The sequence below is a fragment of the Protopterus annectens genome, chromosome 12.part0 (genome assembly GCF_019279795.1).
Source record: "Protopterus annectens isolate FY-2018-M chromosome 12.part0, PAN1.0, whole genome shotgun sequence".
Lineage (NCBI taxonomy): Eukaryota > Metazoa > Chordata > Ceratodontiformes > Protopteridae > Protopterus > Protopterus annectens.
In genome coordinates this window covers 186111758-186138467 of record NC_056746.1, presented here as the reverse complement: position 1 = coordinate 186138467, position 26710 = coordinate 186111758, and the positions used below count along the sequence as shown (strand labels likewise).

General features: G+C 42.0%; 1 protein-coding gene across 4 annotated transcripts in view; it reads right to left on the bottom strand.

Moving 5' to 3' along the window:
- Window positions 1-26710, bottom strand: part of MLST8 (MTOR associated protein, LST8 homolog) — a 597189-nt gene that overhangs the window by 15035 nt on the left and 555444 nt on the right. For all 4 annotated transcript variants that reach the window (XM_044089213.1, XM_044089214.1, XM_044089215.1 and 1 more), the window contains one exon: window positions 16367-16530. In XM_044089213.1, coding sequence (XP_043945148.1) covers window positions 16367-16530 — 164 coding nt within the window. The remainder of the gene's footprint in view (window positions 1-16366; window positions 16531-26710) is intronic.

The following is a 26710-nucleotide window of genomic DNA, read 5'->3' as shown; positions in this document are numbered from 1 at the left end:
AATTGATAAGTCCAGTACTGGATGCCATGATTTGTCTTTTCTGGGTACCAGGAAAAGTCTTGAATAACATCCTTGTCCTTTTTCCTTTTCTGGTACCAGTTGAATAGCCCCCATATCCATGAGGGTAATGACTTGTTTCTGGGCCTCTGCCCACTGGTTTTATGGCAGATCTGGCCATCCGTATGGAATTGGCAAAGTATGGAAGTGAAATCTGTACCCCTGGGATACTATGTTTAATACCCACTTGTCTTGGGTAATTAACTGCCAATTTTGAGCATGAAGTGCTAGTTTTCCCCCCAAGGGGGCTGCCAAAAGATAAGTGCTCAGAGATGGTAGAGGAAAGTCATTGAGACTGCTTACTGTAGGGTTGTGCTTTGTTACCTCCAGATTTGGAGGTGGAGGCACCCCAATGCTTTGACCTGTAAGATCCCTGTGATTGATATCTGGAGCCTTTTGAGCGCCTGGGTTTGCCCTGAGTGGTTCTGTTGGACACAGGAAAGGACCAATTCTTAGTAGGCCAGTTCCTTCTGAACCTGGGTGGCTGTACTTGCAAGAAATCTTTTACAGTTTGCATAGATTTAGCTTTGTCTACCATTTTCTTTAAAACCTCTTCTGCCTTATTACCAAACAGACTATCATGCTGTAAAGGAGCATCCAACAATTTAGCTTTAACATGATCAGGCAAGATTTTGCTCCTTGAGCCAGGCATGCCTTCTTATTACAGATCCAGTTAGGGCGGCCCTGCAAGAGGCCTCCAAGGAATCAAAACCACATTTCAAAGTATGCTTTCCAACCTGTTCTGCTGAATGCAATAAATCCTGTAACTCTTTATTTTCCACACAATCAGAAATCAACATCATTTTCTGTTTCAGTAAGCCCATAACATGCTGTTGATATTTAAGCATATGAAACTGGCAGTTTAAAGCCCTGATTGCTACGGTTGCAGATGTATAAACCTTCTTACCCCATCTATCCAGCATCTTTATCAGAAGGGGTAGGATTTTTGGCTGTAGAAGCCTTAACACCCTTGGGACCCTGAGAAGTAGTCTCGGGATCAGCAGCAAGATTTTTGAAAAGAAATTTGTGGGAGTCAGGAACACTGTAATATCTGTCTGGCTTACTAGGAGCTGGAGGCAGGGAATCAGGAGCCATGCTTGATTCCGAGAACACATCATCAACAATGTCTAATACAGGAGGTATTGCCAAAGGCCTATGCTGAGGAAGAAGAAGGAAATCCCTAAGCCTCTTTTTTGATTCAGAGAAGTCCTGACTCTCCCAGTGAAAATGTTCCCTTAAAGTATGCAAAGTCTCTCCAAAAGAGTAATCCTCAGGAGGAGATGCAAATGGGATGGATTCCTCTGCATCAGAATCCTTATAAGGTGGAACAGAAAATTCCTGATCAGAAGAAATGGAAACCTGATCTGAAGATTCATAATCAGTGCCTTGCCTAGAGAACCCCTGATCAAGGTAATTAAATCCTCAGCCATTTTGATAATTTGTTTTTTAGGTATAGGGGCCTGAGCACATGGCTCATGCATTGGTTTTTTAGACATAGAAGTTGTTTTTGACCTTGTTTTTGTTGATGGCGTCAGTTTAATATAAAAATGTTGAGGTCTGAAAACACCCTCAGAAGCCGGTGCCTGCTCAGCAGCCCCGGACCCATCCAAGGGAGAGATATCCGCGGGTTCAATAACTTTGCGAATCTCGCGGCATTCCGGACTCCGAATGGGTCTCGGTAGAGGCCTGCGACTCAAAAGTAGCGGGTATAAGGGGCTGCGAAAGCGCCTCACTGAGTACCGGTGAACCGGCAACTGGCTTAGGAGAAGCTTCATCGTCGGTTTTGGACCTCGACGGTCTGTCTCTGTCTTTTTCCTTGCGTTTTTTGTGAACCCTGATAGTCGGATTGCTAACCCATGACATTCAATGGTAGTTAAATGTTGAACCAAAGTATTTAGAAGCAAAAATATACCAACGCTTAATAGTGCGTCGGTCAAATTTAGCACAAAACTGACAGCAAGGCACATTGTGATCAGTGCCTAGGCAAGGAATACAGTTGTTGTTGTGTCTTTCGGCTTTTCCTGGTCAGGGGTCGCCACAGCAGAACTCTGGTCCGCTAATGATTGGTAGTTGATTTTTACGTGCCGAGTTACCAGCCCTGATGCACAACCTTCAACGAAGGTACGCCCATTCACACTTGTCTCCACGCAGAAGACGCTGTAGCTCAGAATCGAACTGGACAGTGTCTTACTGTGAGGCGACAATGCTACCGCAGCACCACCACCGTGGATAGGCAAGGAATACAGTACAAATGAAAATCCTTATGATGCATTTGCTTCCCACAAGTAATGCAATTACTAACTTTTACTGACATCGGTAAGGAGCAAGAAAAAGTTTCCCCAACGGGGTACTTAGTTTGAAGACTTTGGTTCTGAAACTCGAAAATGAAAATTTCAGGAGTCGGCCGACCGGCACTTGTGAACTGCTTCGGGCACCGCGCGGCAAGAAATAAGAAGTTATGTACCTACCATAACGTTCCATGTTAGTTGTCTTCTTCTCGCCTTCTTTCTTGCTGGATGGGTTCGGAGACTATCCTCGGCTCCAACTCGGCCTATACTATAGCTCGAGAGCTATTTTTACTGGCTCGAGGCAGCCCTATATCCCACAATACCATGCGCTAACTCCCAAGATCTCGTTGGCAGCTAACACATAATATACATTTATTATTATTATTATTACCAAATACGGTCTCCCTGCTGGTAACACTAATGATACGGGGTAACCGTAAAGGACTGTATAACATGAAAGAGAAGGACTCAGAGACCTTCAAGTCTGTCCAGGCTAGGGGGCAGGAGGGAGGGACGCAAGAAAGAAGGTGAGAAGAAGACAACTAACATGGAACGTTATGGTAGGTACACAACTTCTTAATGTTAAGTTGTCATTCTCGCCTTCATTCTTGCTGGATGGGACAGCGTCCCTAGCACCTTGGTCCTGGGTGGCTCAACGGAACAGATTCCTGAGTACGGTGGAACCAAAGTCAGCTCTATTTCTGGAGGCTATATCAAGTTTGTAATGGGTAATAAAAGCATGTTGAGAAGCCCATGTAGCAGCTGCACAAATGGCATCTAATGGTAACCTTGCTTGAAAGGCTGCTGAGGTTGATAGTGCCCTAGTTGAATGAGCCTTAGGTCTAGACGGGATTTGTTTGCGTCTCAACTGGTAGACAAAGGTAATGATGGATGTCAACCATCTGGAAAGAGTTACCTTTGATACTGGAAGTCCTTTCTTTCCTTCAGCATAAGAGAGAAAGAGCTGGTCTGACTTTCTGAATTGTTTTGTCCTGTCTAAGTAATACCGCAGCTGGCGATGAACATCCAAGGAATGTAATTTCTGTTCATCCCGGTTTGAATAATCTGGGAAGAACACAGGCAAGTCAATAGTGTGGTTCAGATTTGATTCAGAAGAAACTTTCGGTAGAAAATAAGGATTCGTTCTGAGAATTACCCTGTCTTTATGAAAAACCAAATAAGGGGGACGGACAGACAATGCCTGGAGTTCCGATACCCTTCTGGCAGATGTTATAGCCACCAAAACCAGAGTTTTCCAAGAGAGAAGTTTGAATGAGCAAGAAGTTGCAGGTTCAAAAGGAGGGAGAATTAATGATGTTAGAACTAAATTTAAATCCCATTGTGGAGGACGATCCTTAACGGGAGGTCCGAGCAAAAATACGCCCTTGAGGAAAGCTTTAGAGAGTTTGTGGGACATAACATTTGTTTCCGATAGCACCACATGAAAATTGGCAATGGCTGACAGTTGCAGTCTGATAGTGGCCGACGATGATCCTGAATGAAAAAGCTCCGCCAGAAAATCTAGAACTTTATGAATTGGAGCATTAAAAGGATCCAAGGACCTAGCTTCTGCCCAGAATGAAAAACGCTTCCATTTGCTCGCATAAGTCTTCCTAGTATTGGACTTATGGGAAGCAAGAATGATATCACGTACAGGAAGAGAAATGAAGGGAAGCCTGGCTATGGTTGGAAGTGGAGCAACCAAGCTGTGAGGTTGAGGGAACGAAGAGACTGGTGCAGCTTGCCCGTTAGATGGGTCAAAAGGTCTGGAAGGGGTTCCAGATGCCAGGGCTGTTCCAGTAGATGACAGTGCAGGAACGGAAACCATACTTGCCGAGGCCAATAAGGGGCAATGAGGATCATTTTGGATCTCAATGCGGTTGCTTTCTGAATTAATTGTGGAATCAGCGGGAAGGGAGGAATGTGTATAGAAGACCCTGAGGCCAATCGTGGACTAGAGTGTCTCTGGGGGGATGGCCTGGTAGAGGGAAGAGTGTGAAGAAGTCGAGGCACTTGCTGTTTTGAGGTGTTGCGAAAAGGTCGCAGCAAGGCTGGCCCCACTTCTGAAAAATTCTCTCTGCTACCGCTAGATTTAGAGACCACTTGTGAGGCATGAGAATTGTTCTGCTCAGTCTGTCCGCAATGACGTTGGACCTCCCAGGGATGTGCGTTGCTATCAGACACCGTTGAGAGGAGATCGCCCACTGCCAAGGTCTGAGTGCTTCTCGACATAGGGGGTAGGACTTTGTTCCGCCCTGCTTGTTTATGTACCACACTACAGACATATTGTGTGTTTGAATTGCTATAGTCCCGGTGGGAAGAGAGTCTTGAAGGGATTGCAATGATAAAAGCACAGCTTCTCATCTCCAGGACATTTATGTGCAGTTGGCATTCTAATTGTTGCCATGTGCCCTGATAATGCCCCCCCCCCCCCGATCAGGGAGGCATCCATTGTGACCGTGGCAACTGGAGGGGGGAGAACAAAGGGTCTGCCCTGAAGAAGTTGAGGGGAGACCATCCACCAGGAGAGGTTTCTCTTGCAAGATGGGGTTATCAAGATGTTGCGAGTCACTGGGAGGTGTTGAAAGGACCACTGAGAAAAAAGCATCCACTGGAGAATTCTCATGTGGAAGCAAGCTATAGGAAGGAGAAGGATCGCCGCTGCCATGAGGCCTAACGTTTTCAGTACTAACTTGACTTGAATTCTGTTGGACTGAAACAGTAACTGAACATTCCGCCGTATGTCTGTCACTCTCTGAGGTGGTAATGTTGCAGACATTTCTCTGGTGTTTAGCACGGTGCCTATAAAGTTTATAGATTGACAGGGCGACAAAGAGGATTTTGCAAAATTTATGGAAATACCTAGTTTGTTGCAAATGTGAATGGTGTAATCCCTGGCTATTATAAGATGCTGTTTGGTGGTAGCAGTAATGAGCCAGTCGTCTAAATATGGAAACACCTGGAATTCTTCTGGTCTCAGGTGAGCCGTAACCACTGCCAAGCATTTGGTGAACACCCGGGGGGCTGTGGTGAGACCAAAGGGCAGGGCTCTGAATTGGTAATGACTGGCTACCAGCCGGAAGCGGAGAAACCTTCTGGAGCGCCTGTGTATCTTTATATGATAGCACGCGTCCTGAAGGTCTAACGAGCACATCCAGTTGTCTCTGCCCAAAAAGGGCAGAATGAACTGCAGTGTTACCAACCGAAATTTTGTCTTCTGCACAGACTTGTTCAGTCTGCTGAGGTCCAAAATGGGTCTCCAGTCTCCTGTCTTTTTTGGTACCAAAAAGAACCTGGAGTAGATTCCGGATCCTAGCTGGTCTGCCGGAACTGCCTGGATGACTCTTTTTTTCTAACAGCTTTTTTATTTCTAGCTGTGCCTGACCCCTTTGTCCGGGTGGTACGTTTGGGAGAGGTCTTGGCGATTGGATCGGAGGGGAGATGAAGGGGATTTTGTAACCCTCGGATCTAATCAACTGTACCCAATTGTCCTGAGAAAGGGATTGCCAGGCTTCCGGGTACAGAGATAATCTTCCCCCGACTGCCTCCGAAGGTGGACAGTCGGGCAGAGTCTCAGGGATGCTGAAAGGGTTGGTCAGGGAAGGATTCCCTGGAACCCTGGTTCTGTGGACCCCCTCTGCCCCTGGGGCGACGTCTATTATTATTCCCCCCTCTGCCTCTGGGGGGAAGTTCACCACGTGCGACTGGAGCGACTCCCTGTGGTTTGCGGAACCACATCTTTCCACCCTTCTGACCTTTAGGGTAAGGTCTAGATGGTGTGGAAAAGTGGACTCCCACGGCAGAGAGAATATTACCATCTTGCTTGCACCTGGTGAAGGTATTCTTCACCTGAGGTCCAAACAACTCTGAACCATCAAAAGGGGTGTTGGTGAAGGACGCCTTGAAGGGATCAGCAAAATTACAAAGTCGCATCCAGGCGTGACGTCTCAACGCAACACCTGTGCCTGCGTCCCTACTCACTCCATCGGCTGCATAGGAGATAAGCCGCATGGAGGAGTTGGCAATGGAATTCAGGGTAGCCAGCTGGGAGTTAATCTTGTCCTGATACCCCGCAGCAGAAGGATCCTGTATGGTTTCACCCAGTTCTTTTTGCAAATCTCTCTGAAGGTGGGTGAAATGACACAAATAGTTCAGCGATCGCATGGCAAAGGTCGCTGAAGCAAATGTCTGCTTGCCATACCTGTCCATGGTCCTAGACTCTTTGTTAGGAGGATGAACAGGTACAGAAGGATCAGCTAATTCCTTCTTAGTGGCGGCTGCTACCACCATAGCATCTACCGAGACACCTTTGGTTAGAAATGGTTTGTCCTCCGGAGCAGAAATAAATTTAGAGGGTCTCCTAGGGGTAGGTTCTATTGAGTCAGGAGCTGCCCATTCCTTTCTGGCCACTACTTCCATCAGTGGGTCGAAAGGAGGAGACACCCAGGAGGTGGAAGGGTGAGACCCAAAAGTGTCAAGGTAAACCGACTCGTCCTCAGAGGGTTTAAGGGTGGACCAATTCCCCCTCTGTTTCAGGATCTCTAGGATGTCTGAAAAGGAGACCTCCTCAGAGGGGGATCTCGGGGAACCCTCCGACTCATCCAAGTCGGTGTCCGAAGTGAGAGACTCAGGGGAGTCTATGTGCTTCCTCTTGCACTTTTTTTTCCTAGGGGGTTCCCCTGAAGCCTCAGGGGAGGCCTTGGAGGAGGAAGAGACACCCAAAGTGGGTACCCAGCACTTTGGATCTCTGCTATCAGTTGCAGGAGGATGGCCAGAGACCGTAAGAGGCACTGTAGAGGGAGGAGCTGAAGAACCCAACCTTGGAGCAGACACTGGATCCAGCACGCTCCTCATCACCTCGAAAGCCCCCTATCATGCACCGAAGACAGTCCTGGCTCCGAAGACACCCGAACTGCCCCCGGCACCGACAGAGAAGGCTCCGAAAATGATGTCGGGGACGAACTAACTAGAGCAGACGCTCCGAGAGGGAGAGCGGGATCGGACAAGGGTCCGATGCCACTCGCCCCCTCGGAGCCGACAATGGAGTCTCGGCGTCCGGACCTCTCCACGGACGGTACCAATGAAGAGGTCGGAGCAAATGATGCCGGAGCCGAAGGTGGAAGTATCGGCTCCGACGTGGGCAAGGTTACGGTTCCAACAAACTCCGGCTCCGAACTCGACTGGAGAGTCAGAGGAGGAATCGAAGGTGGTACCGAGGGAGCCACATTCTGGTGAGACGGGCTTTGAAGCATTTGGGCCAGTGCCTGAGATTTTATGAGTCTATTGACCACTCTCTCAATATCGTGGTCGGAGAGCCTAGACGACCTGGAGGAATGAGTCCTATGACTCCGCTCCGATAGGAGGGGCGATCTTGGAGCCGATCGGACGGACTCTAGTGAGGGAGATCTAGAGCGCTTGTGCGCTGAAGTCAGCTCTGATACAGGTTTCGGAGCGGATACGGTCTTGCTCGTATTGGCTCCGACTTGAGCCGATGTCGAAACAATGTCAGATTCACCAGCCCTCGACTCAGAAACTGGAGCCAAGGGTTTGGCGGGCTTAGATGACTTCCCCGAGCCAGACTTGGACAGGGAGTCATCGGGCTTCAATAAGCCCCTCAAAATAAGTTTATTACGACGCTCCTGCAGGACTCTTGAACTAAATCCGTGACAGACGGAACAAGAGTCCTGCAGGTGCAAAGGCCCCAAACAGTAGATGCAAAAAGTGTGACCGCCTGTCAGAGACATTTTCTGACAGCACGAGTTACACTTCTTGAATCCCGAGACCTTAGCGTCTTTGGACATTGCCCTAAGGACAGTAATACAGTCAGCACACACACTCACTCGCTTACACCCAAGGGGGAGTTAAGGGGGCTGACTAAGACCACAACACACACACCACTAAACGGGGGGGGGTAAACAAAAACTAAAGCCCGTAGGCCCGATTATAAAAATTAGCTAAAGGGGTGGGTAGGGCTTAACGAAATATCACTAATAAGTAAAACTAAATCGAAAGGGAACTAATGTAAGGGGCTAAACTATAAACTATCCCAAATTCGAAGATTTACTGAAAAAATTTCTTTACTGACCTGAGCCGGTAAAAAAAGCAACCTCGCAGCGAAGCGGCAAACGAGATCTGGGGAGTTAGCGCATGGTATTGTGGGATATAGGGCTGCCTCGAGCCGGTAAAAATAGCTCTCGAGCTATAGTATAGGCTGAGTCGGAGCCGAGGATCGGCTCCAAACCCATCCAGCAAGAATGAGGGCGAGAATGACAACTTAACATGATTGATTAAAATGGTGTCAGCTGCATGTTTTATACCCCTGACAACCTGAAGTCATGGAAGAGGAGACAGCAACTGACGCAGGACCCAAGACTTTGTTATTCAGGGTAACCTGCCAGAAGATTACCCAAATATAATGACTGCAACAGTGAAACATGAAGAACATCAGTCCTTGTTATTTCAAAGAGCTAGTAAGGCATGTGACAGCCATCTGTAGCTCGGGATACTGTGCTGAATTCTTCAGCTACATGGGAGCACTTCACTGGCCAAAAATGAGAGGTTAACTTATATAGTGTTGCAGTACAACTCATCCAACTTAAGTAACTGAGGCACAAAAACATAGTATTTTGACACGTAAGGAGCGCATGTGGATAATTAGTGTCCACTATTTAAATCAGGACTTAATGACCATTGGTGATAAGGTTGAGGTATAACTATTGTAAACAGATAAAAAAAAAATTTTTATATTTGCTCTTAAAAAAAAATTTGAGAGAGTTTCAGTTCTTTTTGACAAAATGTGGCTGCATCTTTAAACGCATACTTTATAAGATGAGGAAGCAGATATTATGTGTCCCACACTGATGATGCCATGCGTTGAAACCGGTATGTGTTGACCATTCATATTCTCTGCCAATAAATCGGAGTTGGCTGGTCTTTGTGCATTTCATCACTCATCGAGTACTGGTGTTTTTGTTTTCTATGCTTTTATCTCCGCTGCACCTATTTGGTCCTTGCATTTATCTCCGCTGCACCTATTTGGTCCTTGCAATATATATATATATATATATATATATATATATATATATATATATATATATATATATATATATATATAATAGACAAACATTCCTCTACTACTTCCAAGGTGCTAAAGTGATAAGGGATCCAATCACCAATTTAATGGAAAAAACAATACCATCATCAGCAGATACAAATTTTATCAAATCCCTTACAAAAGCTTTAATCAAAGGGAGTACTATTTCTTTTGCCCACTCAGCAGAGGTACAGCTAGCTATTCTGGTGCATTTGGTCATCCCCTGATCTGGTGTTCCCTTCAACTTTTACGTTGAGGACAAAAAAAAGAAGCAGCTACAGTTTATGGCTGCCACATAGAGAACCCTAAAGTGTTTCAGCCTGAATGTAATACTAGCATTCAAATGCCGGTAGTGAGTGAACACTGATCATCTTTTGCTGAATATACCCCCCAGCACTTCACATCTAGCACTGCCACCTCCTTTACCACACCCTAGCTATGCTTCTGCTGCTCAGGTAAGTTAGTTAGGAAAGCATACAGATCTGCTTCTACTGGCAAAGGATAAAGAAACATGAAAGGTATGGAATATTTTTTTTCAAAATTTCTGCATTATATCAATCAACTAGGGTGCAGACTGTGTCATGTAATGTATACCGCCTTTAGACATAAACATCAAAGACAATGGGGAACTATCAAAGTTATGCAATACTACATTATAAATACCATTTAAAAAGTCAGTCCTTTAGAGGAGGGAAACAAAGGATTCTGATATTTTAGATTTGGTCAAAACAGAAATTCTCTGCCTGAGTAAAGTACTACATGTAGAACTTTAACTATTATTATTATTACTATTATTATTATACAGAATACATACACATACACACACACAAACACACAAACACCAAAAGAGACATCAAAAGTAAAGGATTTAGTGGTAATAACTGAAACCATTCTCTCTACATTCTCTTAAATGTAAGTAAATGCAACAGTATCAAGCTGACTCATCTTCATTACGGATAGCATGAAGGCACTTGTGGCTATCCTTACCAAAAGAAAGTAAGTCCTCAGTAACTAAAGTTGTTGATAAAGCAAAGAAATGGGGATTATGACTGAAACTGCGCTAGTTTCCTGCTTTGAAATAGTCTCTTACACAAGCAACATAATCAAAAACTCCAAGGATCGGCAGGTGCAGGCAGATTATAGCACCAGGAAAAAAAAAATGTTTTCCACAATGCAATGAAACTGGGAACCAAACACAGGTGGCACAAAAGCAATTCATAGGTGTGTACTAGACTAACGGCCCTGGAGCCTATATAAGTCTAGCCCAAGAAGATTCTCTGACATAATGCCACCCAAACTTAGTTCCCAGTGCCCCTGTCAAGCAAGGACACTGAAGTGATCCCTGGGGTGAATTTCCTATTGCCCATCCACTCGTCAAGATTTCTCTTAAAGAGGGCCAGTGAAGTGCTCTGCTTGATGTGAATGGGAAGTTTGTTCCAGAGTATGGGAAGTCTCTGGGTTAGGAACCTGTCCCTCCAGCATGTTCTGTTTATTGTGGTAAGGATGTTAAGGTCCCCGGAGCGTGTGGCATGGAGGGATTGGGATTTCTTCAGGTGTAGCATATCTAGCAGCTCTGGGTCAGACATGGCTTTGTAGGTCAAGCAGAGAATGCCTCTAAGTAGGCAATAAGAGACAGAGTATAGCTGGAGTTTTTTTGAGTCTGTCCATATAGGGCATGTGTCTAAGGCCTAAGATCCTCTTAGTGAGGTATTTTTGTGGCCTTTCCAGTTGTTGTAGATGCCTAGTGAGGCACATACCAAATGGGGCATTGTATTCTATAACAGGTCTAATGAGGGATGAGTAGAGAGGGATTATGACCTCTTTCTTCCTAGATGAGAAACCTTTTGTAATGAGATTTGGCACTTAGAAGGACTTTCTGACTACAGTGGCAATGTGGTTATCAAAGAAGAGGTTGCTGTCAACCTGTAAAGCATTGAAGTACAAGCTGCAGTCCCACATAAAAGAAATCTGAAATAACCTCTAGACCCAGGTGAAAATAAGATAGAATGGCTTAAAAGTAGACAGCTTAGACATCCATAGATGGAAGGTGATGAAAATAACCATTTCGTATACAGACTTGGATCAATCTGTTAAGAATTTGGAGGTTGTATGCAGCCTTTAAGGTGCTTACCTCATAGGCAAAAGCTCCAGGGTTTGATTCTTATATTTGAAAGGGAAATTGGATAGCTTATAATGGCCCAGTAAAGCAGCTAGCCTTGTACTTGCCTATGACCATAGAGACTATACCAGTCTCACATAGACCTACCACGACAGCAAACCAAACACAAACACACAAAAACATACTCGGAGGATCTAAATAAAAATCTGCCTAAGCAGCAGAGACCTCCAAAGCAGACACCCAAGCAACCGCTACCCCAAAACAAAACACGTGCAATACATAGCTCACAAAGCCAGTGTGCCGAACAGTCACAGCCCTTAAGCTAAACAACACACCTGATACACTTGTAATAGATGACTTTATCGCCAGGCACACTGACGTCCCTGCTCACCAGGCTGAACAAGGAGAAGGTCACGGTGAGCTGCCTGTCGGGCGTTAGGATCCACCACATAACACAAGCACTCAGGTCACTCCAAGGCAAGTACAAATATGACTCAGTCATTGTCCATGCTGGTGTGAATGACCTGAGACGTACCTCCCTGGACTACATGAAAAGAGAGATAGAGGAGCTCTCTGAGCATGTAGCCCAAGCCGGTATGACCCTGACCTTGAGTAGCATCTTACCCACACCAAGAATGATGCCACAATATGAAGACAAGATGATCAATTTCAACAATTGGCTTAAGTATTGGTGTCATTCAAAGGGGATCCAATGCCTGTCAGCCTGGGATGACATGCTCAACAAGCCTCGATGCTTCGCTAGGGGCGGCTTGCACCTGTCACCCCTGGGCTTTCGGATATTGGCAAAGGCTCTTGCTACCCCCATTAGTGCCTTTTTTAGGCAAGGCTCAAAAGACAAACCCACCTCCATAGGTATCACAAGGGATAAGAAACTAAGAGTAATGCTACTCAACGCCAGAAGTCTAAACCTCACGATGCATGCACTCGAAACTCTCCTTAACATGGAGAACATAGATATCTGTGCAGTAACAGAAACCTGGTTCAAGGCTCCCGAGAGCACCCCAGCACTACCAGGTTATACCTCATACCATGCTTTCCGGCCCCAAAACTTGGACCGAACCACAAAAGGAGGAGGAGTATCAATATTCGTCAAAGATACCCACACCTCCAGGTTGGTGGCACAGCACGAAGCATCAGAGACTATCCATGTGCAACTAACAGTGGGTAAAACTGCCTTCCAGTTTATAGCCTGCTACAGACCACCCTCCCAAACCCAGGAATCCCATTCGGCCTTCCTGAGAACACTGGAAAATATGAAGGTCTCTCCAAACACCATTATATTGGGCAACTTCAACTACCCAAACATAGACTGGGAGCATTACTCTAGCTCCAACACCCTAGCCCAAAGGTTCCTAGAATTTATAAACTCAAATGCTATGGAACAACTTGTTACCACTCCCACAAGAGGGGAAAACATACTGGACCTGATCATCACCAACATGGGGACTCTATGCTCCAGACCAGAAGTGTATCCCTCACTGTTAAGATCAGACCATAAACTAATCTCACTGGATATTCACATCCCGACTCCACCCCCTGCCCTGAAAACCACAGTGAAAAACTTCTCTAAACAAATTTCACACTCCTCAAAACCGAGGTGGAATCCTTCAAAGCCTCCGGGCCTGTGGAAAATACGGCCCAGACCGCAGAATCCTTTATAAACACATTCTATGAACACCTTCAGGAATGCATGGATCATGCAATCCCAAATAAAACCAAGACCCAATCCTCCAAAGGCAGACGTCCTGTCTGGTGGACCCCAGCCATAAACAAACTATACAACAGAAGGAGGAAGCTACTACATGATAGAGCAAAATCCCAAAAAAGGAAGGCATCTCTGATCAGTATTAACAAAAAACTACGGGCACTCATAAAATCGTCTAAGGCCAGCTTCGAGAGAAAAATTGCACAGGACACTAAGGATAATCACCAGGCTTTCTTTAGTTATGTTAGGAACCTGGGTGGGAATTCCCAGATATGCTCAGAATTAGTCCAAAATGACAAAAAATACACCGAACCCACAGACACTGCCAACATCCTAGCTGACAGGTTCAGCGCAAACTTCTCCCCCCCCCACCACCACCAAAAGGGCAAATATCTATCCCAGCAGAGTGCTGCCCCCCTGACATCTCAGATACTCAGGTAAGAGCTGTCCACTGCAAAGCAAAAAACACAGCATCAATGGGACCAGACTGTGTCCCGGGCTGCGTCCTACATGAACTCCAAGAAGAGCTAAACCCAAACATAAAACTACTGTTCAATCTCAGCCTTACTACAGGATATGTACCCAAAGAGTGTCATACAGCAACAGTGGTCCCTCTCCATAAACGTAGTGCCTCAAAGGATCCTGGAAACTATCGCCCCATAAGCCTGACTAGCTTGGTCTGCAAAGCTATGGAAAGGATCATCATGGACCTCATAAATAAAGATATTGGGGACCTACAGACACTAGATCCTACCCAGTTCGGCTTGTTAAGGGCAGATCCTGTCTCTTAAACCTGGTTGATTTCTTTGAAACAGTCACCAACACCATTGACGAGGGGAAGGTGGTCCACACAGCCTACCTGGACCTCGCAAAAGCCTTTGATACAATACCCCACTCGGGCATTATAGATAAGCTCACCAGCTTAAATATAAACCCCTGTGTCACTAGATGGGTTGCAAACTGGCTCAAGGACAGAACCCACATGGTTAGAATTGCTGGAGCCATGTCAGACTCCAAACCAGTTACAAGTGGCGTCAAACAAGGCTCAGTCCTGGGACCTCTCTTGTTCGGTATATATTTCTCCGAGGTACAGGCCAACACGGAAGGACTGTGGCTGACCAAGTTCGCAGATGACTGCAAACTGGGTGCCATAATCGACTCTCCAGCCGACACAAGCATCCTCCAAAAGGGCCTCATAGAAACAGACAACTGGTGCCAGAGCCATGGCCTCAAGCTAAACGCCAAAAAGTGTATAGTCATCCCCTTTGGCAAAAACAAAGTGCCCACAAATTACCACATGGGTGGTTAATCCATTAAGTACAGAAGAAGTAATTAGGGACCTGGGGACCCAAGTTGATAGCAATCTCTCAATTTGACAACCAAGTGGCCAAAGTGGTTAAAAAAACATTTTATATAGCCCACCTAATCATGAAGAGATTCACATTTAGATCAGGGGAGGTCATCGTGCCTCTTTACTCATCCCTCATCAGGCCCATAATTGAGTACAATGCCCCTTTTGGGATGTACCTTACCAGACACCTGCAGCAAATGGAAAGACCCCAAAAGTACCTCACCAAGAGGATCAAAGGGCTCAAACAGATGCCATATGCTGCCCGGATAAAGAAACTCCAACTCTACTCAGTGGCATACCGCCTGCTCATCTGTGCCTGATGTATGAAGCCACATCCAACCCGGAATTAATGGACATGCTGCACCTCAGGAAATCCAAATCCCATTGAGCTATGCGCTCGAGAGACTTGAACCTCAGCATTGAAATAAATAGGACATGCTGGAGGGACAGATTCATAACCCAGAGGCTCCCTTCACTCTGGAATAAAATCCTAGTCCAGGTTAGGCAGAGTCCCTCATTGACTCTCTTCAAGAGGAATCTTGATGAGTGGATGGGAGATCGTAGGTTTACCCCGGGTATCACTTCTGTGTCACTGTTAGACAGAGGCACAGTATACTAACCTCGAAAAAGGGCATAGCAAAATTAATTTAAAATGGGTGGCGAAAGCCAAACACACTCTGGCTAGGCTTATAAATGCCCTAGGGCAGATAGCCTAGTATGAACCTATGAACCTATGAGTCTAAGAACCCTGCTTCTGAATCATCTTAGGGTAAAGATAAACCATTTTGTAACATATAATTTTCTTATTACAGCACAACATCAAGCTTCTTTTTCGTCTGCTATCTTTGAGTGGTAGGAACAATTGTCACTTAAGCTTACCTGAAAACAGAAAGAATTTACTTTAAAATAATTTTCAAGACGACAAAAATTCTAAGAGACAGTTTTCAACTTGGAAGCATCAGAATTATGTTTGTTTCTATCTAAAAACACAGTACAATCTGCCCTACCTTTAACCAGTGCAACTTGAAAACAACAGTAAAATGCTACACAAATAAGCATTTTTTTATCGCAGTCAACAAAAGAAGTACACTTCATGATTCTTTGATGACCAAAAATACTTTCTGTAAACAGACTTCCAAGTCACATTCAAGAAAAGCAGCATTAACTTAAACAAAAAATGCCACATAAGATCACATAACACTGCATTTGCTGAACCACGTGATTGTATTTTAGAAAGCAGTACAGACTAAACACACAGGCAAATACTATAAAACTACACTGAGCTTTTCTAAAATTTCTGAATCAGATAGTGTACCTAATATAAAGGCTTAGGTAGAAGAGCTTCACAGATACCATCCGTAAAATAAAATGACCTAGCAAATGTCTGCATGATGATTGCATTGGAAGATACTAAAAGTGGTACGCATCTAGGATGGAAAGGATCACACTGTTCAAAATAATCAGTAAAATGCACACTGTTCTCAAACCATGTTTGCTGGCTATGGAAGCAAGGACTGCTGTATTACACTGCTAAACTTAAAACTTTTCTTTTTAAGCATCAATTTATTATTTTAACATTTGTTGACCGGGAAATTTAAAGCATTTACGTGCAGTAAAAAATGCAACTTTGTTTTCACTGCACTGAATTACAAAGAAGAAACTGCTTGAAAAGAGTATACATCTGAAAGCACCGAAAGCAAATCAATTACATGCTACTAGCTGAGCAACTTACCTGTGACAATGTACTGGGAATCTCCTGAAAAAGCACAGTCCCACATCCAACCACGGGATGTCTCCCCTGGATTATTACTTTTGATACTCAGTTCTGTCATAAGGGAGAAGTTTGATGTCCTCCAGATTTTACAAGTCTGGTCAGCAGAACAGGTCGCCAGCAGCCTGGGTGGAAAGGGGGAAGGAAAACATATACCTAAGTAAATTCTATCTATTTCACTCAAGCTACTTTGAAGCTAAATATCAGCTCATACCAGTCCACTTCAGAGCTGACAATGACTGGACATTGAATCATAATGCCATTACATTTTGATAGTAAAGATGCACCATTCCAAAAGCCCACCAAGCCCAGCCTATACAGCATTCAGGTACCATCCCTCCTTGCTATCTATGAACAGAAGGCAAGAATAAAGGAAGGAAAAGAAAATAAATAAAGCAACCAGCCGAATACAGAGAAACTCAAATGCACTTCCTTTTCCTTGTTTTACATTTTTATAGTCACATATCTACATATATACACATACGTGTATATATATATATGTATATGTCTATATATATATATATATATATATATATGTCTATATATATATATATATATATATATATATATATATATATATATATATATATATATATATATATATATATATATATATATATATATATATATATATATATATATATCTATATATATATATATATATACATATATATATATATATATATATATTTATATATATATATATATATATATATATATATATATATATATATATACACACATATATATATATATATTTTATATATATACATATATATATATATATATATATATATATATATATACATATACACACACACACACATATATATATATATATGCATATACACACATACATATATATATATATATATATATATATATATATATATATATATATATATATATATATATATATGTATAGGGGCAGTATGGGCACACACACCGCCACCAACAATATACCAACTCTGAGATCTTACAATATTGTAGAAAACAGAAAATTCTTGTATTTCTAGTATTCAGTCTTGCAAATACTAGATCTCCATTCACTCTTTTCAAATGGCATTTCAATCTATCACTCTAACTCAAATGACATGTATTTGAAAAAAGTGCACTTTGACCAAACACAGGCCACTCTACTTGCATGCATCTAAAAAGACATACATACACATAAAATGGTTATATGTATTCATCCATCTATCTACAACCCCATTCTTGCTTATGGGGTCAGGGTGTCCCCTCAATAGAGACAATCATCTAAAGCAAAGGTTCACACCACCAGGTGACTAAGAGTGTCCAATCCACTTACTACACGTCTTTGGAATGCGTAAGAAAACGAAGCACCCAGATGAAAAGCATATGAACACAGGGTGGGGACATGCAGACTCCACACAAGACACCCTAGGTGAGAATCAAACTGGAGATCCTCTTGCTGTTAAGTGTAAAATAGTCTAGTATATTCAGCTGCCTGTGACCTTAAAACAAATCTACAACCGAGTTACTGCAGGTCAAAGATAACCGGACAAAATGACTGAGCTATTTCAGTTGGTTACTGTAGATTTCATTTATACAGTAAAAGCAGTAAAAATACAGCATATTTGTAGAAAAAAGAATTACAAAACACGCGAATTTTATGATTATTTTCCTGATTATTAATGTTTAAAAAACAGACAAATGAATTGCCGCTGATTTTACTGGCTGTCATGCACTTCACCCTTATACTGCTTATTACCTCTCTTCTTCAGAGTTATTCTAATTCAGTCATTTAAAAAAAAAAAAAAGGAAAAGTGGTTTCTCCATGTGGTATTTGTATATAAAGCACATCTAAGTGTAGTGCAGAAGTCAGTTACTTGCAAATTAAGTTAGCTCATCAGTTTGCTAGATTGTAGTACTGCTTAGCTAAAGATACTGTTTGCTGTAATGCTGCTTTGTACATGCATTATTTGCCGTAGTGCTGTTTCTACTGATTTTATCCTTGTTTTTTTTTTTAATTTCAAACACTTCTCTTTATCATCTCATTAGCTTGTTCCCACTCTTTCTACTTTGTCTAATAAAATCTCTCTTTCAATTTCTTAATTTTACATTTTGTAAGACAGTGCCAAACAGTGTGCACCTATACATATTTCAATTACAATTTCCCCCTCCCAGGAAGTGAAGTCACAGATCCTTACAGAACTTCTGTCAGCTGAAATAAGGCATGCAACAAGTTAAAATTTACCCATCTTTGTTTAAACACAGCCCTCAGTTTATTTACTCTTAAAAAGGACTGCACAATAAGGCCACAACTGTAGATTTGTGTTCTGGATGTATACTTATCATGGCTGCTACTATCAGAGACAATAAGCTAATAATTTCCAATTGTGGTCAAATCACCCTGCTTCCCTGAGGATCTTATACCTGTGTGTCCACCTGCACTAGGTAGCCAATCTTCTCCTCCACATCTTAGTGTCTCCTATGATTTTTTTTTTAATTTTAAGTGAACCTACATTTGTATTATTAACTGCATTAAAGTATCTGTTTAAAGTTGCCCTCGTCTTTATTTTAAAAGCAAAAACTAACTTTTTTACTCTTCGATGGCAATCCTTCTCAGGCAGGGGCAAAACTCACAGGTGACAGGTCTACTGAGCAACTGTAGACTGACATGTGCAAGCATGTAGGTGTGGCCCACTTTGTTCTCCAGCCACCCCCCACACCGATCCTTGGAATTAACGCTCTGTACCACACATGCAAATCTTGTTATCTGACCAACCTCTTAAAGCCACACAACACATTCAAAGACCTACCCTTAGCTAGTATATTCTATTATATTTTGTACTGCACTCAGGACACTCAAGCTCTAGTGAAAGCATATTCTCAGACCTCTGAACATCACCTGCAAACCTATTACCATAACATTTCCCACTTCAGACATATTCTAATATTCATTCCCATATGCTACTTTCTAAAACAGTAACTCTTCCCATCTCATGTGTCACTAGTCTAATCACATTTAAACTTATCTGTTAACACTACCAGTTTTCTCTCCCTTACCTCATCTACTTCTCGCATTGGCACTTTCATGTCACCCTATTTTTAACTACCACAACAGTGGCATCATCTGTAAACACCTCTCAATTCACAAACCTACATACACTCCAAAGTCAGGATCTCGGTCACGGTCATGTGCACTTCTTAACACAAAGCATTACAAACAAGACTAAAAGCATAAGCTCTTTCCTCAGTTCCCACTCCCCTGACCTCCTTGCAATAACTGACTCTTGGCTAAGGAATAGGCATCATCATTATATACATCATTTCTTCCAGGGGCATAATTCATGTGATGCCAGTCCAGGCAGAATATCTGGTTGTGGTGTTATGCTACCACAGAAATCCTTTATTAACATCTCAGTTATTTCTCAGGTCAATATATCCACTGAGTCTGATCTCAACTGGTTACCTACTAAACTTCCAGCAAAGTCCTCACAGCACCTGTACCTGGCTATTGCCTATCTGCTACTTCAATCTTTTCTTCACAAATTTAAAAAAATACTCCCATCCATACTTTCTTACATCAAACCATATGAATGCATCATAATGTGCGACTTTAACCTAAGCCTTCTGAGCTCAATAAATTGTGATTTAACTGAATTTATTGAATATTTTTGCCTACTATAACTAGCAGATATCCCAACTAGACCCAATCCCCAAATCTAATCACTACTCACTTTCTAACCTCATTACAACCGATCCTGGTGATATGATATTTACTCTTTCTCCATTCAACCACCCACTTCTGGTGATCACTGCCTCATCACATTCTTCCTAGAAAATATACAAGTCAAACACCACCCCAGACTAATAAGTTTCATACCTAAGCTCCTCAATAAAATCTCAAGTGTACATTCAAAGCTTGCTGCTACTGACTGGTCCCCTTTACTCACCGCTTCTAATGCTAACATTGCTGCCAGTAAGCTAACTCACATTTCAGAGCACCCTTTCACTGATTTCAAGCTGCTGAAAGACACCAAAACTCAATGCCTCACCAGAGAGTTTAAATTCATTACAAAAGTATGTCATGAATCCTGGTAAATTTGAAAACATGAAAACACGACCATACTCCCAACAACTGTGATCATTACAAAATTCTTAAGACCATGATAACACAGGCAACCAGGAGACTCAAAAACCTACAATCCAAACAAACCTTACTTCTTCACTTCCCTAAACATTACTAGCAAGAAGTAAACAAATTAACAGGAAGATCCTCCCCAAATGAATTATACAGTCCAGTGTACATACCCTGCCCTTCTCGTAATCTTATCCCTTTGGACTTCCTAAGAGAATTCTCAAACCTTTCCACATCTTCACCTAGGTAACTGTTTGATATGTTGGGACCCGCTAGACTGAGTCCTAAAATATGGAGACTGAATGGCTAAAAGATCAGACTTGCACCAAGTCAAGGATGCCATTTCTCGGTATATTCCCTTTTCTCTTGAGGTATGGTGATCTTGGAGTTGGTATACATATATATGTTTTGGGAGGGGGGGGGGGCTTGCCCCATGCAAAAAAAAGTTTTAAGGAGAAGAGCAATATTTGAGATTCGCTCTTCTCCTGCGCTTTCAGTCACTTTTTTTGGCATGTCGACACTCAACATTTTGAGTGCTGACATTTTGATAGGGAGCCCTTCACCTACCCAAAATGCAGCCACGTAACAAACACAGCCTAACCCCCCGATTTCACAGCACCGTTTTACTTCCCCAAAAATTACTTCTAAGCAAATTTTAACCCATCTTGAACATATTCATATGGACTCACCATCAGGACCTGACAACATCTGCCCTTGGTTCTTGCATCACTGCAGAAATGTCATCACCACCCCTCTTAAAGCACATTAAAACCTTTACCACACCACTAGTACTATTCCAAATATTTGAAAATCATCTTTTGTTGGACAATACCAAAAGAAACCAACCTCTTTCTTGCAGTCACTTTCACCTTATTTTCATTCTACCTACCCTTGGTATAATTCTTGAAAAAAAATCACTTCTGACTGTTAACATCTTAACTAATACAGATAAAGGAAATGTTACTGGAGCCCTGTCCATTGACTTAACCAGTGCCCTTTGATATAGTCGACCACTCAATTCTACTTCACCATCTGCAAGATACTGGGATCAGTCTTGATGGCACTGCACGGTTCAAAGACTTTCTATCCAGCCATTCATTCCAGATAAAGATAGGACCTACTCTTTCCAACAGTTGCAGTTTCACTGTGGAGTACCACAGGGCTCCACTCGAGTACCTCTTCTATTCTCAATCTTCACCAACAAGCTTCCGCTAGACCTATCCCTACTTACCACTACTTCTTTATGCAGATGACATAGTAATCTACAGGTCTAATCCCTCATATCATGCAACTGAAACTCAACTTCAAAAGGACCTTCTTCGGCTAAAGCACTAACTAAACACCAATAAAGTATCAAATAATACCAAAAAACAAAGTTGATGTTATCTGGCACCCATAAAAGATTATCCACACCCTCCACTTCTTTAAAATCTTTGATTGTGATAAAAATCCCACCAAACCCTGCATGCCCTCCAGATAATTTGGGGATCTGGCTAGTCCAGTCAGTAAACTTCCAAGAGCAGACAGAAAAGTTGACAGCCAAGATCAACAGTCTACTCTTCTGGGCAAGAAGATATTGCAGTTCCTCTCACATCCAAGCAAGGGCTATTACAGGATAAGGAATCCTCCTTGCCCAACTTGAGTATGGTCTCCCCTCTGCCAAAAACACCGCCACCCTTAAAAATCCTCTCCAATAACATATGTTGATTCATAGCTAACTCACTACGGAATGAACATCACTGACTTACTCTTTCAAAGGCTAAGCGGCTAGTACAGGCTTGATCAAATCTTCTTCTTGGTTTCTTACTCTTCAAAAATATTTCAACTTGACACCCCCCCTTCTTAACTTTTTATTGCCACTCAAACCTACAACCTAAGAAGCTAAGACAGATCTGGTACCTCCCTCTCAGACTGCACTCTGCTAGCCGTTGTTTTGCTGTACTGACCCCAAAACTATGGCAATCACTTCCTCCTGCTTTAACTGATCACACAAAGTACTCCCTGTGCAGGCCACAGTTCAAACAATGCGTACTAAAACAGTTTGAATGCAACTGTCCATCTAAAGGATACGTCACATAAACCAGCATCTCCAGCTGGTAGTCTCTTTGCCACCATACACCTGATTAATTCACTCAATCTAAACTGTGATTCAACTTACCACAGCATTACTGCTCTAAACACTAGTCATAATCTAACCCCCTCTATCATCTTACTAGTCTCAATTAACTTTCCTTACCAGCAACTACTACTCATATCTCCACCATATCTACTTCTCCTACCTTAACTGTTCTCCTCTTTCTGTTAACTTTAAATATATACATGTGTACATACATACACACACACACACACACACACATATATATATATATATATATATAGATTTGGTTTGTTAGAGCTTCTATTTATATACTGTTTGTCAGATGGTATATGCTTATTCATAAATGTAAAACATTGTTATTTGTATGCTGCACACTTTTTTTTTAAATTTTGATGTGACCTGGGCTGAGACTGCAGTTGGTCACTGATCAGCGATCTACCCCAGTAAACAAATTTAAAATTACTGTATAAAATAAAATTCTGTAAGCAATGTTATGCTGATCAGCTTCTGCACTTGCAGCAATACCTACTATCATCACTGGTTTAAAAGTTATTTAAATATATTCAGTAAAAAGAGATACTTTATATTTCTTTGTTTTTGTTCATTTATAAAAAACAAAAAAGCCACACTCAAATAGGGTACTGTTGCAATTTTAAGGACACGACTGCAGTCCTTAAAACTGCAAGGCTGTACAACCAAGGATGACTGAATATATACAAAATTCAAGACTGTGATATCTCAGGAGTATTCCCTCTACTCTGGGTACAATAAACTCAGAGTTGTTATATACACATCTAGAAGGGTTATGGAATGCACACCGCTACACTGGGTAAAGCCCCACTTGCAAAAATGCCTTAATTGTGCAACAGGAAATTCTAAAATATGCTGTTTAGGGTTGGAATTCAAATATTTTTCTGAGCTTCAGGCCCCACAATTAAGCACCTTACACTTGTGAAAAGGGTTTATACACACGGAACACCAATCATACTATATGTAATTTCTACATGAAAGAACAATGAATATACTCACGATAAGAGTAAATGCTCAAAGAACAGTAGGTTCATTGCTGGAAGATTTTTTTTTCTCCCCACCACCTTCCAATAATTAACTTACCCCAGCATTAGCTTTCATCCAGACAGCACCATCAGTGATTTTTCTGCAGTGCACAAGCCCATGTAGTTCGTCTCATGACTGGTGTGCATGTCGACATAGTTGGGCATACAATACTACCTTAGTGAAGCAAATGTGCTTCCAGGCATGAGAAGATTTCATCTACAATTTTGTGTGTTTTCCTGGTGCAGCTAAGCATATGCCTGTCCCTTGCACTTCATGCTTGTTCCTCAACCTTTCTTATATCAGTCAACACTAGCAGATAATACCATCACCCTTCTCCACCAGGATTGTCTAGCGTGTATTAGCTGGTCAATTCAACTCCTTCAGTGCTTAGGTCCACATTTAAACCCGAATCATCTGGGTCACAGTCATTCCTCTGTGACAAAGAGCTCAGTACTGATGGAATTCTTAAAATGAATTGGGCAAACTTGAAGGAAGACATTAATTCTCTACCACAATCTTTTCCAGCAGTCACAAATCTCTGGTGTGTTTAGTTGTTGTAGTGTACTACTATCCTTAGTGTTAGACCTGCTTTAAGGAAGAAGCAACTGCACAGACTACAGTGTCCTTTTCTGCTTTCCAAGAAATGGCAGAGTAATATCAACAAATAGATCTGTGAAAGGGTACAGAAAGTTTTATAGCTTAAAACAAAGCCAACAAAAGAAAGATAATTTAAAACTACATTTAATAATTTACCAGTATATTAAATACTACAGAGCCTCCTGTTAACACCATAAGAAGTTGTCAAACACAGCACACAACATGCATAAACCCTCTGTAATACAAAGAAACAATAAAAATCTGTAACAGAGCGGTAACTATGGATACAGGAAAGGAGACCATTCTTCAACAATGATCATACTTATTTGAATGCCTACTGTTATGGTCAGTACTCTCTCACAGCTGTACTATGCTCACTGTAAGAATCACTGCTGCAGGATTTCATAATAAGAATGGGAGAACACCAAATAGTGCATTTTAAACGTCCAGCAACTGGTGGCTAGTCTAAAACAAGTCCCAAAGGACAGTAAAAGCAAATCCTGCTCTTCTTCTACAACAGACAGAGAGCCTGCAATGTTGTAAAATTATATGAACAAATGTCCAAGTAACAGACTCAAGTAAAGTCTGGACTGAGAAACATTTGAAGGCGGCTGTGGTGGTAGATGCTGACCTAGTACAGACAGCACTATTATCCCCCATCAGCATTTTGTTTTATTACTCAAAACAGATGACAATACAGTTAAGTAATCACCTGGAAATGATCTACTTATAAAATGGGCAACCCTGTCTTTCATAAATGAAAAAACAACCAATTAGACTAATAGTGTTGGTTCTCAATGCAACACTTAAGCTGTCCAAACTCGTACATAGTATGTAACATGCTTTCCCTTTTCTTTTCCACTTTAGGAAAGAAAAAGGCAGTCAGACTGGTTTAAAGAAACAGAGACAACATTGGGTGTAAAAGACAGATTTGTCTTCAAAGATGCAACATATCTATACAAAAACAGTATATGGCTCTTATATGTCAAAGCCTGCATCCCACAAATGTTTCTGTCCGATACGACTGCAACTATGAAAAATGTTGATCAAAGATGTGTGAGGTGTGATGTGCAAAGAGGCTTGAAAGGAGTAAAAGCCAATTTCTCAGTCAGAAAGTTCAAGTTCTGTTTTTCCAAGATAGTTGCACATTGATCAACAGCATAATTTCAGCTCTCCCAGTGCGGAAAAAAAATAAATAAACAGAGCGATAGGGACAAAACTCTTCCAGATTTAGTAAATTCAGTTACTTCCTAGTAAGTACACTGCCTGGATGCCAGCAAAGAAGAAACTTAAGACAGCCTGAAAGAAAATCAACTAGAAAATGTGAAGAGAAAACAGACTGGGAAGAATCTCGCAGCTATTCAACAAAAGGCAGTTCATGCTCAAGCTTTGGTCTAAGATATGGCTTCCAGTAATCTAGATAAAAAAATAAATAAAATGTACTCAGAGATGATTAAAATAAATGAAACACTGAAGAGGTATATCAACTCAAACAACAAAAAGCTTGTGAAAAAAGAAAGGAAGAAAAACAGCTATTCAGATGAACTGATAAAACTGCAAAAATCAAGAGGTCAAAATAAAGAAAAGCTGCACTGAGTACAAATCTGCTCAAGAGCGGTTTGAAAAATGTTTGAGTTAGAGGACAGGGCACACAGGGAAAACATGAGATATTCTTCTGTACCAGAGAAAATGGACGGAACAGACTATTAATAATATTTTATGAAAGCACTAATAAGCAACTGGACTGCTATTCCACGGCAAGATTTGTTAGTTGAAAGGACACATCATGTGTATGCTGTAAACAAGGGCGCCTGCAGGCAGGTGCAAGGGGGTGCACTTGCACCCCCCCGGAACTGGCTGGTTGAGAAATTAATTTTATTTTAATTAAAAACAAAAAAAAAAAAAAAAAAAAGTATTTTTGGTTTTTTTAAAGGCCGTTCCTCTTTAAGAATGCCCTTTGCATCCTGTCCAGTCACACAGACGCAGCAGGTGTTTGCGACCTGCTTTAGTCTTCTGTGTCTGTGCAACTGATGGTTTAAATCTTCGTCTTTTGAGCGCCTACCAGGAATTTGAATTCCAGAGGACATTTGGACTGCGGATGCGCCGGACGAATGTAAAAGTGAGAGGTAGGTGTGTGCGTGATTTAGTGTTTTAAGAGATGTGTGTGTATAAGAAATAGGTAGGTAGGTAGGAGTCTGTGGATGTAAGAGCCTGCTACCCTTTCCGCTTATGCTTTCCCTAAAGTAACCTTATTTTTGTTCCTCGTATATGCCCTGCACTTTGCTATAAGTATGGCTTGGGGCACCATTAAAGCATCTAAATGTTTTGCATTGTCTCTCATTCATAGTATGACTTCTGTCATGCCCACTACTGACCAGAATCATGAACAGCCACATATGGATCCTGGCTGTCAATGTACATAGTGAAAATGTTCCCTTTAGCTAATTAA